At 37.3% G+C, this 12,928-nt stretch overlaps 1 protein-coding gene across 4 annotated transcripts in view; it reads right to left on the reverse strand.

Moving 5' to 3' along the window:
• Nucleotides 1-12,891, reverse strand: part of CSTF2 (cleavage stimulation factor subunit 2) — a 28,221-nt gene extending 15,330 nt beyond the window's left edge. For 2 of the 4 annotated variants that reach the window (XM_036305403.1, XM_036305402.1), the window contains exons 1-9: nt 12,768-12,891; nt 11,607-11,685; nt 10,664-10,833; nt 9,856-9,992; nt 9,287-9,406; nt 9,034-9,171; nt 6,498-6,621; nt 2,624-2,689; nt 973-1,035 (exon numbers count right to left, since the gene is read on the reverse strand). In XM_036305403.1, coding sequence (XP_036161296.1) covers nt 973-1,035; nt 2,624-2,689; nt 6,498-6,621; nt 9,034-9,171; nt 9,287-9,406; nt 9,856-9,992; nt 10,664-10,833; nt 11,607-11,685; nt 12,768-12,825 — 955 coding nt within the window. In that variant the 5' untranslated portion in view covers nt 12,826-12,891. The remainder of the gene's footprint in view (nt 1-972; nt 1,036-2,623; nt 2,690-6,497; nt 6,622-9,033; nt 9,172-9,286; nt 9,407-9,855; nt 9,993-10,663; nt 10,834-11,606; nt 11,686-12,767) is intronic. The other 2 variants (XM_036305405.1, XM_036305404.1) reach the window with 1 other exon arrangement.
• Nucleotides 12,892-12,928: the final 37 nt, after the last annotated feature.

The following is a 12,928-nucleotide window of genomic DNA, read 5'->3' on the forward strand; positions in this document are numbered from 1 at the left end:
ATATTTTGGAAGTTAATAGAGGTGGTAAGGATTGACAAAAAGAGGATTCTAGGATCAGAGACTTTAGAATCTTAGCTCTGTCACTTACTAGCTGGAAGAGAAGATGAGTGCCCCAAGTCCAGTCCATGTGACTCAGATATCGGTATTTACTTACCATGTCCCCTTCAGTAAGGGATTCAAAACTCTGAGCTTCCATCTCTTTACGTGAAAACTGAAGTGCTGCTCCCTAACTCACAAGGTTGTTTATAAAAATTAAAGTGCCTGACCTATAGTATGCACTCAATTTTATTGTTAGCTCCCTGTTTTCTCACTATCTCTCCTCCTAATGTTGTTTTTAACTGAACCACTGCATTTTCTTTTTCTCCAAACTCTAGTAACATAGAGAATTAATGTGGAGATTTCGTAGTGCTTAATGCTGTGGTATCCAGTGTTACTGCCATCAAGTAGATTTCACAGATCTTTGGTCCCCTCCCAGTATTCTCTGGGGTTTCAATTTAGTCTTCTACATAATCAGCCACACATTACATGCTCATTATTAACATTCCTTACTCAATCAACAGATATCCATAGAGGAAGAGCGAACATGTCAGTAGAATCATTATAGGCTATCAGGAAAAGGTGATATGAATTAAATGGCAACAAAGGATCCTTTGCTTCATCATCAATTCTTGTAGAGCTGGGTTCTGAATCACTAGATGGAAAGTACAGACCAGAGGTGTCAAATTGAATTTTCTGCAATGATAGAAATTATCTGTATCTGTAATATCCAGTAGGGTATCCCCCCATGTGGCCATTGAGCAGTTGTAATATGGAACTGAATTTTAGATTTTACGTAATTTCAATTTGAAATTACTTTAACATTCAAATATGTTGAAGTATATGTGGATAGTGGCTGCCACATTGCCATCTTAGTGCAGATATAGAACATTTCCAAGTCCAGTTCACATTAATCAGATATTACTACCTATTTACCTTGTGCTCGTTCCATGGGCACTGGTCCACTTCCTGGCATTCCAACCTGGGCCGGCATCCCTCCTAGAACATAAAGGGCAAGAAAGAAAACACAAATTAGAACAGTGGAAAAACAATTAGCACAGTGGCTGAGTTAATAAATATCCTCTTTCTGCCTCACAGACAGAAACCTAAAAAGGCAGATAACTACCATCAAACAATGTAGTTATATAGAAGATGGGAATTTGTTAAGCTTCAGTGACAGAAAAGTGAATTAATCTCCAGGAAGAAGCATGCAGGAGGCAGCCAATTAATGATTATCTCTCTCTCCCTCTCCGTTCCTCTCTGAAATCAATAAAAAAATATTTAAAAAAAAAAGAATTACCCTGCCATGCGTGTGCAGGAGGCAACCAATCACTGTGTCTCTCTCACATCCATGTTTTTCTCTCTCTCTCTCCCCCTCTTTCTCACCCTCCCTCTCCTCCAACTCTGTCAAAAAAAAAAAAAAAAATCAATGGAAAAAATATCATCAGGTGAAAATTAACAAAACAAACAAAAGATTTACCCTGTCTTGCAAAACTTTCAAATGTCTTGAACATTCACACAAATGAATATCTGTTTATGGTCATCAGAACTCAAAACCCAAGTGTTTTATTTGTAAACAAAAAGGTCCTTTGTCCTATTTATATGTTTGTGTTATATTTTCCAGAAATTCAGAAATGAAGTTACTGAGTAAATTATGGGCACTATATTTTGTTTTGTTAAGGACTTTACCAAGAGCCCTGGCCTGATGGCTCAGTTGGTTGGAGCATAGTCCTATGCACTGAAGGGTCTTGGGTTTGCTTCCCGGTCAGGGCACATACCTGGGTTGCAGGTTCGATCCCCTGATCAGGGTGCGTATGGGAGGCAACCCATCAATATTTCTCTCTCACATCAATGGTTTTTCTCTCGCTCCCTAAAGTTAATAAAAACATATTCTTGGGTGAGGATTAAAAACAAACAGAACTTTACCAAGAGTTTTCTCCATTTCAGAAAATCACATCACTGATATCAAAGTACTTGTGGTATTTGTCAGAAAAACATACCTGTATCTGTCTACATTTGTAGCTTTAACATTCATGATATAGGTGCAAGCATCTGACTACTACCTTTTATTTTCTAGTATAGTTTTGCCCGAATAATTGTATATTAAAAATATTTTGTTGCCCTAACTGGTTTGGCTCAGTGGATAGAGCGACAGCCTGAGGACTGAAGGGTCCCAGGTTCGATTCGGTCAAGGGCATGTACCTTGTTTGCGGGCACATCCCCATTGGGGGGTGTGCAGGAGGCAGCTGATTGATGTTTCTCTCTCATCTATGTTTCTAACTCTCTATCCCTCTCCCTTCCTCTCTGTAAAAAATCAATAAAATATATTTTTAAAAAATTTTTGTTATAAATTAATATATTTTATCTTATCCTTTATGTTATGCTTAGGACATTATGCTGATTTTATTTTTTTTTGAAATCATGTTAGGTAGGTTATATGTTCTGTGCATTTCATTTCAGGATATTAAAGAGTCACTGCAATGTATCTATTAAGAAAAGGGGCCAAAGATAGAATTGAGAACCATTGGTCTATTCTAACCAGTATGATAACAGTATGATAACTGCTATACAAAAAATAATCATTTACCACAAGTCCTTGTCTGGCCCTTTCCACATAGAAATTCTTCTCTTTTCATCAAAAGAACAACATATGCTGCAAGTGGGGAAAATAGACAAGCTCAACTATTTGCAGTCATTAGTACTTACCTAAAATATCAAGTACACTTCACATTCTCTTATTCCATTTAACATACCAGGCATCAAAGAGCCATGGATACAAAATACCCGAACTGGTACTAGGCCAAGCCCTGCTACTAAGTGTGATTATGAACAAGTTATTTGATGAAATTAATGTATATCCAGGCTTCCGCATATGTAATGTGAAGGAGTTGGCCTACACCAGTGTGGTTCTTAGAGTATAGTTCTCAGACAAGTAGCATCAGCATCACCAGGGACTTGTCAGAACTGCAAATATTCAGGGCCCTACCTCGGACTTGCTGAATTAGAGTCTGGAGGTGGGGACCTGCGATTTGTGTTTTAATAAGCTCTTTTGGTGATTCAACTTCAAACTAAGTTTGAGAATCACAGGTCAAATTGATTTCAGAGCTGTCTTACAGCCATAACATTTTATGATTTATTCAGACCACTCACCAAAACAATACAAAGATAACTATCTGAAGAAAGTGGTGGCAGAAAGAATTATGGGCATCATTTCTCATGTTATAAATGATCACATAACGGCACTTTTATTGTATCACTTGCTTCTCAGAAGTGGAATTGGTGGGTCAAAGTGTATATGAATCTTTAATGTGTGACTTTCTTAAAAGGTGGAAAAACTTCACATTTCTGGCAGCAATTAATGATACCACATTCCCCATCAAGAGTGTCATCTCTCTTTGAAACTCTTGCTGGTTGGATGGGTTTAAGTAAAGCAAAATCCTGCTATTTAACTTGCAGTCCCGACTATAAATGAATTTGTTCTTATTGCCATTTGGATTTGCTCTTCTCTGAAGTGCCTATTCATTTTCTTTGCCTACTTTCCTAGTAAGTTATTCTCGCTTCTCATGAACTGTCAAAGAGCTTTGTAAGGGTACCTCAAAAATCTTAGTAGTTTTAAGTTTTAATAACTTCAGAAGTATAAATGCTATACACTCACCAAAAATTATCACTTGAAAATTCATTTACTCTTAACTTAATTCCCTCTTCTTGATATCTTTTTTAAAAATTATTTTTCTAATTCTTTAAAACTAGGACTTAAGATTCATTTATTCTTTAATAATATAGGCATTTAAGGATATTCATTTCCTTGCATACCACTTTTATTATTTCCCATAGTTTTTTATATGAAGTGTACTACTTTTTGTTCTTTTAGATAATTTATAAATTTCTACTTTTTTCTTTAATTCAAGAATTACCTAGAGTATGTTCTTAGTACAATTTTTTCCAGTCACCATTTATTTATTTATTTCTAGTTTTATTGGCTTATAATCAGAGAACACAGCCTGTAAAATCTCTGTATTTTAAAATTTGTTTTTATTTTATGGCTAAGTACATGGCCAAGTTTTTTTCTTTACTGTGACATGGTCATTTGGGGGTGGGGGGTGTGCATTCTCCAGTCAAAAGATATAAGGCACCTTCTATATATTATATCAAGCTTATTGAGTCCATTATTTTATTTCTTTACATCCTTACTTATTTTTTGTCCACTAACACAATGCTACTCAAAGTGTGGTCCACAGACAATGTCGATCCACATTCTGTGTTAACAGTTCATGACAATGTAAGTATAGAAATGGAGAGCAGTCACTTAGAAACCTTTATAGCAATTTGACATTGCTGTGACATCTGAGTGCATGGTCGTCACACTTGGCTCAGAGTATTTGGATGATTTTCAACTCATAATGAGCTGCATATGTCATGGCTTGCAGACTTGTCAGGTGTAGTAGGACCATATTACAACTATTTTAAGGTAAATTATTCACTTACAATTCATAAATATATAAAATACAGGATCTATTTTTTTCATTGAAAGATAATTTAAATTTAACTGTGACATTATAGGACAGTGATGGCGAACCTTTTGAGCTCGGCGTGTCAGCATTTTGAAAAACCCTAACTTAACTCTGGTGCTGTGTCACAAAGAAAAATCAACCAAAAAAATGAGTTCGCTTGTCACCTCTGACACGCGTGTCATAGGTTCGCCATCACTGTTATAGGATAAATGAAAATTGTGGGTTGCTGAAATTTCTTTAAAAATCCCTTCTTCTGTCCTTTGTCCACTTGTCTCTGTACAAAACAGAATGATTTAGATTCAAATTATCCCCCATGAGTAGTGACGCAATCTAACCCAGATTAGATAAATTAATAAGAAGATTGCTTTAAAAAAACTTTTAATATTGATATACATTATGTATTCATACAGGTGTTTCACATAGGGAATCTCGATTTCATGCATACCTTTAGTTACAATTACTGAATGATGAAAATCTACAAAAGTAACAGCAATACTGTATTAATTCCTATATATACAATTTCAATGAACAAATTAAGTTTTTAAAATTCTTTTTTTCTTTTGTTCTTTGGTCTGATTATATTTATTTATTAATTTTAGAAAGAGAGGAAGAGACAGACTGAGAAACATCAATTTGTTGTTCCATTATTTATTTGATTCATTATTTGATTCTTGTATGTGCCATGACCAGAGATGGAACGCATAACCTAGGTGTATCAGGAGGATACTCTAACCAATTGAGCTACCCAGCCATGGCCTGGTCTGATTATATTTAATGAAATGGGATTTTATGTCTGTTAAATAAGAAGAAATATGTCCACGTAATCTGTGTTTTTTTCCCCATTATGTTTTTACCCTAATCTAACAGTCTCTGATTTCTAATGGAAGAATTTAATCCATTCACATTTAGTAGAATAATGACTATACAAGATTTTATTCCTTCCCCCTTACTCTACTTTTATTATTACTTACTTCACAATATCATTTTATTTTTCTCTGTATTTGCTGGCTTGCTCTAGTTTCCATTCATTCCAATTTTCCTTTTATTAATTTGGAAGTTTTACTGTACCTTTCCTCTTTACTGTCTTTTTCCCTGCTCTCATAAGATTTGTATATAAGAAATCAATTATTTCTTCCACCTAGGACAGTGGTTGGCAAACTCATTAGTCAACAGAGCCAAATATCAACAGTATAACAATTGAAATTTCTTTTGAGAGCCAAATTTTTTAAACTTAAACTATATAGGTAGGTACATTGTTATTAACTTAATTAGGGTACTCCTAAGCTGGCCTTTGCTAAAAACGTCCTCAATCTGATTGAGGTACGTTCGCTGAGGTCAACCCCTTCCAACTCTCCCATCCACACTCGTCTTGTATACTTGCTTCGTCTATCTCCTTTCGTTCATCCTCTCTATATGTCCAAACCATCTCAACATACCTTTCTCAATCCTCGACACTACATCTTCTTTCACTCCACAACGTTCCCTAAAATTAACTTAATAAACTTTACTTTTGTCACCTGTGCGCGATTTGCAAACGCGACTAGCACTAACCACTGCACAATGAGACTGCTGACTGGCTCACTCAACTCGTGCATGAATTGTGCGCGCCTCCCTGGCGCCGCGTCTCCCGTGGCCCGACTGACACCCCCCACTTCTTCTAACGCCACTTCTTCAAAATAGACTTGCCCAGGCCGAAAACTGACTTCTGCACATGGGCCACAAAGTTTCAATGGCACTGTCTGTGCGCGCCCGCACATGGTACTTTGTGGAAGAGCCACACTCAAGGGGCCAAAGAGCTGCATGTGGCTCGTGAGCCGCGGTTTGCCGACCACTGACCTAGGAGATATATTTCCTAGTTGTGTATTAATTTTATATCAAGATCTATCCCATTTGCAATAAAAAAAACTTTAGCAAAATACCAAAATGGTGAAGACTCTAAATGCAACATACCACCGGGAGCTAAGGCACCAGGGCCAGGTCCTGTTACAGCAGTTGGTATTTGTCCTGGTGCTGGAACTCCAGCCTGCATAGAAGCTTGCATCAAAGGAGGTGCACCATTGACATGCATGCCACCCTGACCAGGAGAAAAATCAGAGTATGTAGACATCTCAGTGGAGACTCAACACACAAAGTCTATGACCTTAAAGAACTCTTCAAGCTGATAACCCAAATATTCTACCAAGAATCCTTTTTGTATAGCATGTCTTATGCAAACTTTGAACAGAATATGCAATACACATGAAAAGCCTGGTTATAATACAGTTAAGATGGACCGTATTCTAAAAGCCAAGACTGACAAGTCTTATTTGTGTGTTGAGGCTACATGTAGCACCTATGGTTGACTTCACGACTGGGGCCTAGCAACAAGACTAAAAAAAAAAAAAAAAAAAAAAGGTGCCTAGGAGACTAGGACATTTTTATAAAGAAACTGCTGGCAGTCTGAATTTTTAAGATGAAATTTTAAAAATCTGACCAATGTTTTCTCATCCCTGTCCTGAGATATAATTCTGGTTTGGGGGGAATATTAATTTTTTAAAGCTACATTAAAGCTCCTGGAGGGAAAGGGATTGTTTTCATTTATATATTCCCCAAAGAAGTGAGCAGTCCCTTGGAATAGAAAGAGCTTAATAAAGAAAGAGTAAAAACTAAGTTATATTTTTAAAAATCACATATACTCTCAGAGAACACAAACAAAACTCTCAAACAGAACACTGTATTAAAACAGGTTATGAGGTCACACAGAACCAGGTTTAGATCCTGGATGTGCCACTTACGCTATTTTTGGACCAGTTAACTTCTCTGGGTCTTAATTAATTTCATTGTATTTCTGAAAAAATGTTTAATTACAGTAGGGGTTAGCAAACTATGGCCCATGAGCCAAATCTGGCTTGCTACCTCATTTCACAAAGTTTTATTGGAACACAACCACGCACATTTGTTTATGTATTGTCTGTGGCTGATTTCAAACTCCAATGGCAGAGTTGAGTAGTTACGAGAGATTCCATGGCCTGCAAAGCCAAAAATATTTACTACGGGCCCATTTACAAATGTTTGCTGACTCCCGCCTTAAACCTTTGTATCATCTACGTAAGTGGTTTGCCTCTGCCAATCTGATAGGTAAAAAATGTTAGATTTTTGTACTTTCTGTTTACATTTATCTTTTTTTGAGGTTGAACACTTTCCCATATGTTTAATACATATTTGTATTTCCACTTTCGTGAACTGTTTATGTCCACTGCAAACTTTTCTACTGAGTCATTGGTAATTTTATTACTAATTTTAGATCCTTATAAGTGCTGGAAATATCTACTTTCCAGCACTTATAAGGATCTAATGATAACTTTAAATTCTCTGGAGCTGAGAAATATGTGATTTGCTAGTTTCTTATTTCTGTGGAAGAAAGTGACAAGAGTGTATTTTCTGCTCTTAGAGTATCATGAAAAATTCCAGATATATAAATTATATGGTTAATAAAATTAACTACACAACTTAGGAAATAAATTATATACACAACTGAAGTATCCCATATGGTCCTCCTTAATTGCACCCTGTGTCGCTTTCTTAGACAGTCACTTCAGAAGTCTTACTGGTGTTCTGAAATTTTTTGTAAATTATATACTGAACATAGTCTTTGTAACTCACTCAACATATATTTGGGATATATGCAGATACATGTATCCCATATTTTGGGAATGCTTCCACATTCACTTATTTCCACGTCTGTATGGTATTGTTTTTAAGCTATCTGTGTTGATACCATGTATCCTAGTTCATCTTAACTGCTATATAGAATTATGTTTTTGAAAGTCATTCATTGTGACAAATATAGTTTAACTGTTGCAGAGTGTATCATATTTTCTTCATTCTTTTGCTGATGTACATTTAGAATGTTTCTAATTGTTCACTGTTATACTGTGGCAACAAACATGCTTCAAGATGATTAAAGGCTCTTAAATAATAACCCTGTTGTTCACATGTGTGGCAAATACTTTTTCCCAATTTGTCATCTGCCTTTGGTGTTTATTTCTTTTCCTCCATAAAGAATTTTTTTCAGTTTTCAAATGTACTGATTTTCTATGGCTTCAGGGTTTTGTGTAACACTTAGAAAGCTAGGTTTTTACTTTTTTCATTGGTAAGAATGGAGATAATAAGAGTGCCACCTCATATAATCGCTGTATTAAATAAAGTATTAAATTATACAGTGTATATAAAATAATAAAGTACCAACCACAGTGCTATACATGCATAGACACACAAAATTCGCTTATAAAAGGGGCGTACAGGAAGGACTTCTTTGTTTACGAACTTGGCATCAAATCTATATTCATTCAGATGCCACAGAGTCTGCAACCTGGAAACTGCCTTTATGCCTGGAAATTGAAATTACCATCTCTGGCTCTGGTCCATTCTTCTTTCAATATATCCTCCTAAAAAGAAAATGACATTCTAAGACAGATAAAAGAAATGTTAAAGGGTAAAGCCATACCATAGGCTGGGCCCCAGGGGCCTGAGGATTCTGCTGGTTCATTGGCACACCGGCTCCTGAGGGAGGCCCAGCACTGTGGACTGGCTGAGGATTGCCTGCCATCAGTGTTGGGATATTTGTCTGGCGATGCAGAATTTTCTAAAAAGTAAAAAGACAAATCTATGAACTGTCTGTTTAACAAAACAATCAAGTAGTTCCTACCCCTACTCAAGGTTTACCTCAGTATTTCCACAAAAGAACCAGTAGCACTCACCAGGGCGATCTCTGGATCCACAATTCTCATCACTACCTGTGCTTGTAGCAAAGCATAAGCCAGTTGAGGGTTTTGGAGCAACATGTTCCGTGCTTCCTGGGGACTATTCTGGACACAAAGCTGAAAAGATACACAGAATCATCATCAAGTTCAATATTTATTGCTTAGAAATCAATAGTGACTTAGAATTATTCCCATCAGAGAAACGCAATGGTTTTTGCATAGCACACAAAATTCTGTCACAGCAGGCAAGAGAAGGAAGAGGCATTTCAAATACCATAATACAATCATTTAGGAAAAAATTCACATTTTAATATCTACATCTGATATCTATGGGCCACAAAAACCCAGCCAGATTATGTTGATGTGGTTTGTGTACAAAAATGGGAAGCTCTTTGCACAAAATGTAAAATATACTGTGCACATATGGAATAGTAAAGGTGCAAGAAATGGTGGTCAACAGGCACACCTTCTACTTGAGCTCAGGGAATCACTTCCATTTACTTCATCAATAACTCTTGAAAATTTGATGTGATTGGATTTATTCATAATTTAATGCCTCCTCCCACCTTCATCTGTTTCATCAGCTCAAACATCTGCTCCGGTGGAAGACTGGCAACTGCTTTGCTAATGGACTCAGGAGCATCCTCAGGGCTGATGGTCTCTCCATAAGGTGACTCAATGACAGGGGCACCAGTGCCAAGGCCTGATCGGGAAGAAAGTACAAAAAAGTTAAAGAGGCAAAATAAAGAGCTAAATCATTTCAAATATCTACTTTCCAGCACTTATAAGGATCCGATGATAACTTTAAATTCTCTGGAGCTGAGAAATATGTGATTTGCTAATTTCTCATTTCTGTGGAAGAAAGTGACAGTGTATTTTCTGCTCTTAGAGTAAAGCTGGGGCTAGGATCATATAGGTGAACAATGTTAACCTAAATTAGGGATTAAGCATATCAATTTCCTTTGACAAGTAATTTCCAAAGCAAAAGGTTTAAACAGAAAAAGATGCTAATTTCAAAATGGAATTTCTGGATCTACCACCTCATAAAAAAGCCCTAAGAATGCCTTAGCGTCTCCACCAGCTACAGATCTGGCAACATAGTTACTGGAGTGGAAAACACCAAGGACATATTTAGTACTACTAATCACTTGGTGGCCTGAATTCATCTTCAAATGGAATTAACTCCTTAGCAACTGAAGGACTTCTAAAGTCAACTTTACCTTGTTTCTCAAAGATATACACTTCCCCAGTGCAGGTACCTCAGGTGGGTCAAGTAAAGAAGCTGTGTGGATAACCATTTAAGCAGATGCTAAAACATACCATAAATGGAAAATCTTCATTGTTACATCTCTACTAACTTGGGTTCATACTCACTCTTCAGTTCTTCTTTGTTCTTTTCACTGGCAGCATTATCCACTCGAAGTGCTCTTCCACTGAATTCACGCCCATTCAGGTTTCTCATGGCACTAAGTGCTGTCTCTTGGTCTTGGTATTCACAGAAGCCATAACCCTTTGGCTTTCCTGTCTCCCTATCATATACCAACCTGAAGAGCAGAACAAAGTATCAGGCATAACTGTTACATACACACAGGGATCCTGCAAACATTGCCATGTTCCAATTTGGTAAACTGTAAGCCAAATAACTATCAGTCTGACTGCCTCACTGAACTATGTTTTAAACAATGAAAATTTTATTTTAAAATTACAATTGACATTCATAAACATTTTAAAAAATGAATCCCTCTCTCAGCTCAGTTGACAAGATAGGACAGGTCAAAAGGATCAATAGTGAAGGGGCTTGCTCAATTTGGTGTGGTAGAAAAAGTCCACACCCAGCAGTGTTGTCAGAAGAAGTGACAATCACAGGGGTGGTTGGGTAGGGAATGCTCACAACTCCACCAGCCTGAGGTTATAGTCATTGTTAGAAAAGGCACATTTTTTTTTTTTTTGCTTGACTGTGTGTATGTGCAGCAGATTCTGGAGAAAACTCGAACCAGTTACACATACCGGGCTGATGCTAAAGCTGAACATATGTGCATAGGAAACATAAAAGGGGCCCAGGAGATAGTAAACCCTGGGCATACTTGAAAATGGCATGAACTCTGAATGCTGCCTGTATTCCCCAAAATGTATCTTTTAGTAAAAATGAATGTGAATTGTATGGTCTGTGAACTACATCTCAATAAAGCTGTAACAAACAAAAAAACCCCAGAAGAATGCATGTACAAAATCATCAGTAAACCTTGACATTATTTCTAAGGGCCAAATTTGTGGTAATTTTTAAGAAACTCCTACAAATAGCAAAAGAGAATCATACCTGAAACTAACAACGGGTCCAACCTCAGAAAAGATGTCCTTTAACTGCTCTTCAGTAGCTTCATATGGAATGTTTCCCACTAAGGAAGAAAATAGATAACATTAAAATTCTGAGTTTGTAACCTAGATCTTTAGTAATAAAATAAACAGTATTTTCTCATATCGTGGAAAATATAACAACTGGCTCAAAATACAGTGCTCCTCCAATCCCAGTTCCATTGTACTCCCTTAGACAGGATTTCAATTTTTGCTGACGTTAATTGCAAGAGAAATAAACCACTGAGAATAAATACAAAAGGTGTAGACATGCCTAAATGTCAGTTCACAGACTGATTAGACAAGAGTTAGATTTTCTTTAACTTTGGTGAAAATACTTAGGCATTGGTATTTACCTGAAGGTCTGCAAGTCTTATCAATAACTACTAAAATAATCTATACTGTAATTTTTAAAACTGGCTCATATGTCCATATTCACACACACACCACAAAGGAGAAAGGCCATGGATGTAGTGGAAGATGTTTAAAATTATTCTGTACTGCTTTGCCATGGCCCTTCCAAACAGTGCTTTAAAATCAGCACACATACATAAAAACAAATTATTTCGGAAGATTACTTAGAATAGATTCGACGCTCCTTAAAATTTCTTTGATGAGGTCTTAATCGCTTATACATTCATTCATTTACTATCCACCTTAAGACGCCAGGTGGCCCCTACCACCATCAACGAACTAAAATGTAAGGGGCTTTAAGCACAGAATGGAAGTCCTTATAAGAGGGTGGAAGTGGACTCAAGTATAACCTCGGCACAATATGTTCTAAAATAGGAGATTAAAAGTAGTATGGGACCGTTGCTAAGCGCCCTCGCTTCTAGAAAACAACTGAAGCGAGAAAATCAATGAAAGGAGAAACGCATAGAAGCTGAACGCTAGTTTAACTTCCTTAACCACATCGTGGAAAGGCTGCTAAACCGCGGGAGAAGGGGAACATCATTTTACCCTCGAGTCCATCAGCTTGGACGCCCCACAAGAAAGGCAGGTAGAGCTGTATCCCTGACCTATTACCGGTTCCCAAAGCGATTCAAGAGGTGCAGGGGGCGTTCCTCGCTGCTCCCTGCCTCTTTCTATCCCTCCCTGATGCTTGGCAATACCTAATTCCTCTTACCGAACACCGAACGTAGAGAACGGTCTATCGCTGGATCTCTCACATTCATACCCGCCATAGCTCTCTTCCCGTGGCTTCCGGTTGCCCGGGCACACTTCCGTACTGCGCGTGAGCCTAACGACCAACACGCTTCCGTACAGCGCGTGAACCGGAAACGCCCG

Source organism: Myotis myotis, unplaced genomic scaffold (assembly GCF_014108235.1).
Source record: "Myotis myotis isolate mMyoMyo1 unplaced genomic scaffold, mMyoMyo1.p scaffold_m19_p_4, whole genome shotgun sequence".
NCBI lineage: Eukaryota > Metazoa > Chordata > Mammalia > Chiroptera > Vespertilionidae > Myotis > Myotis myotis.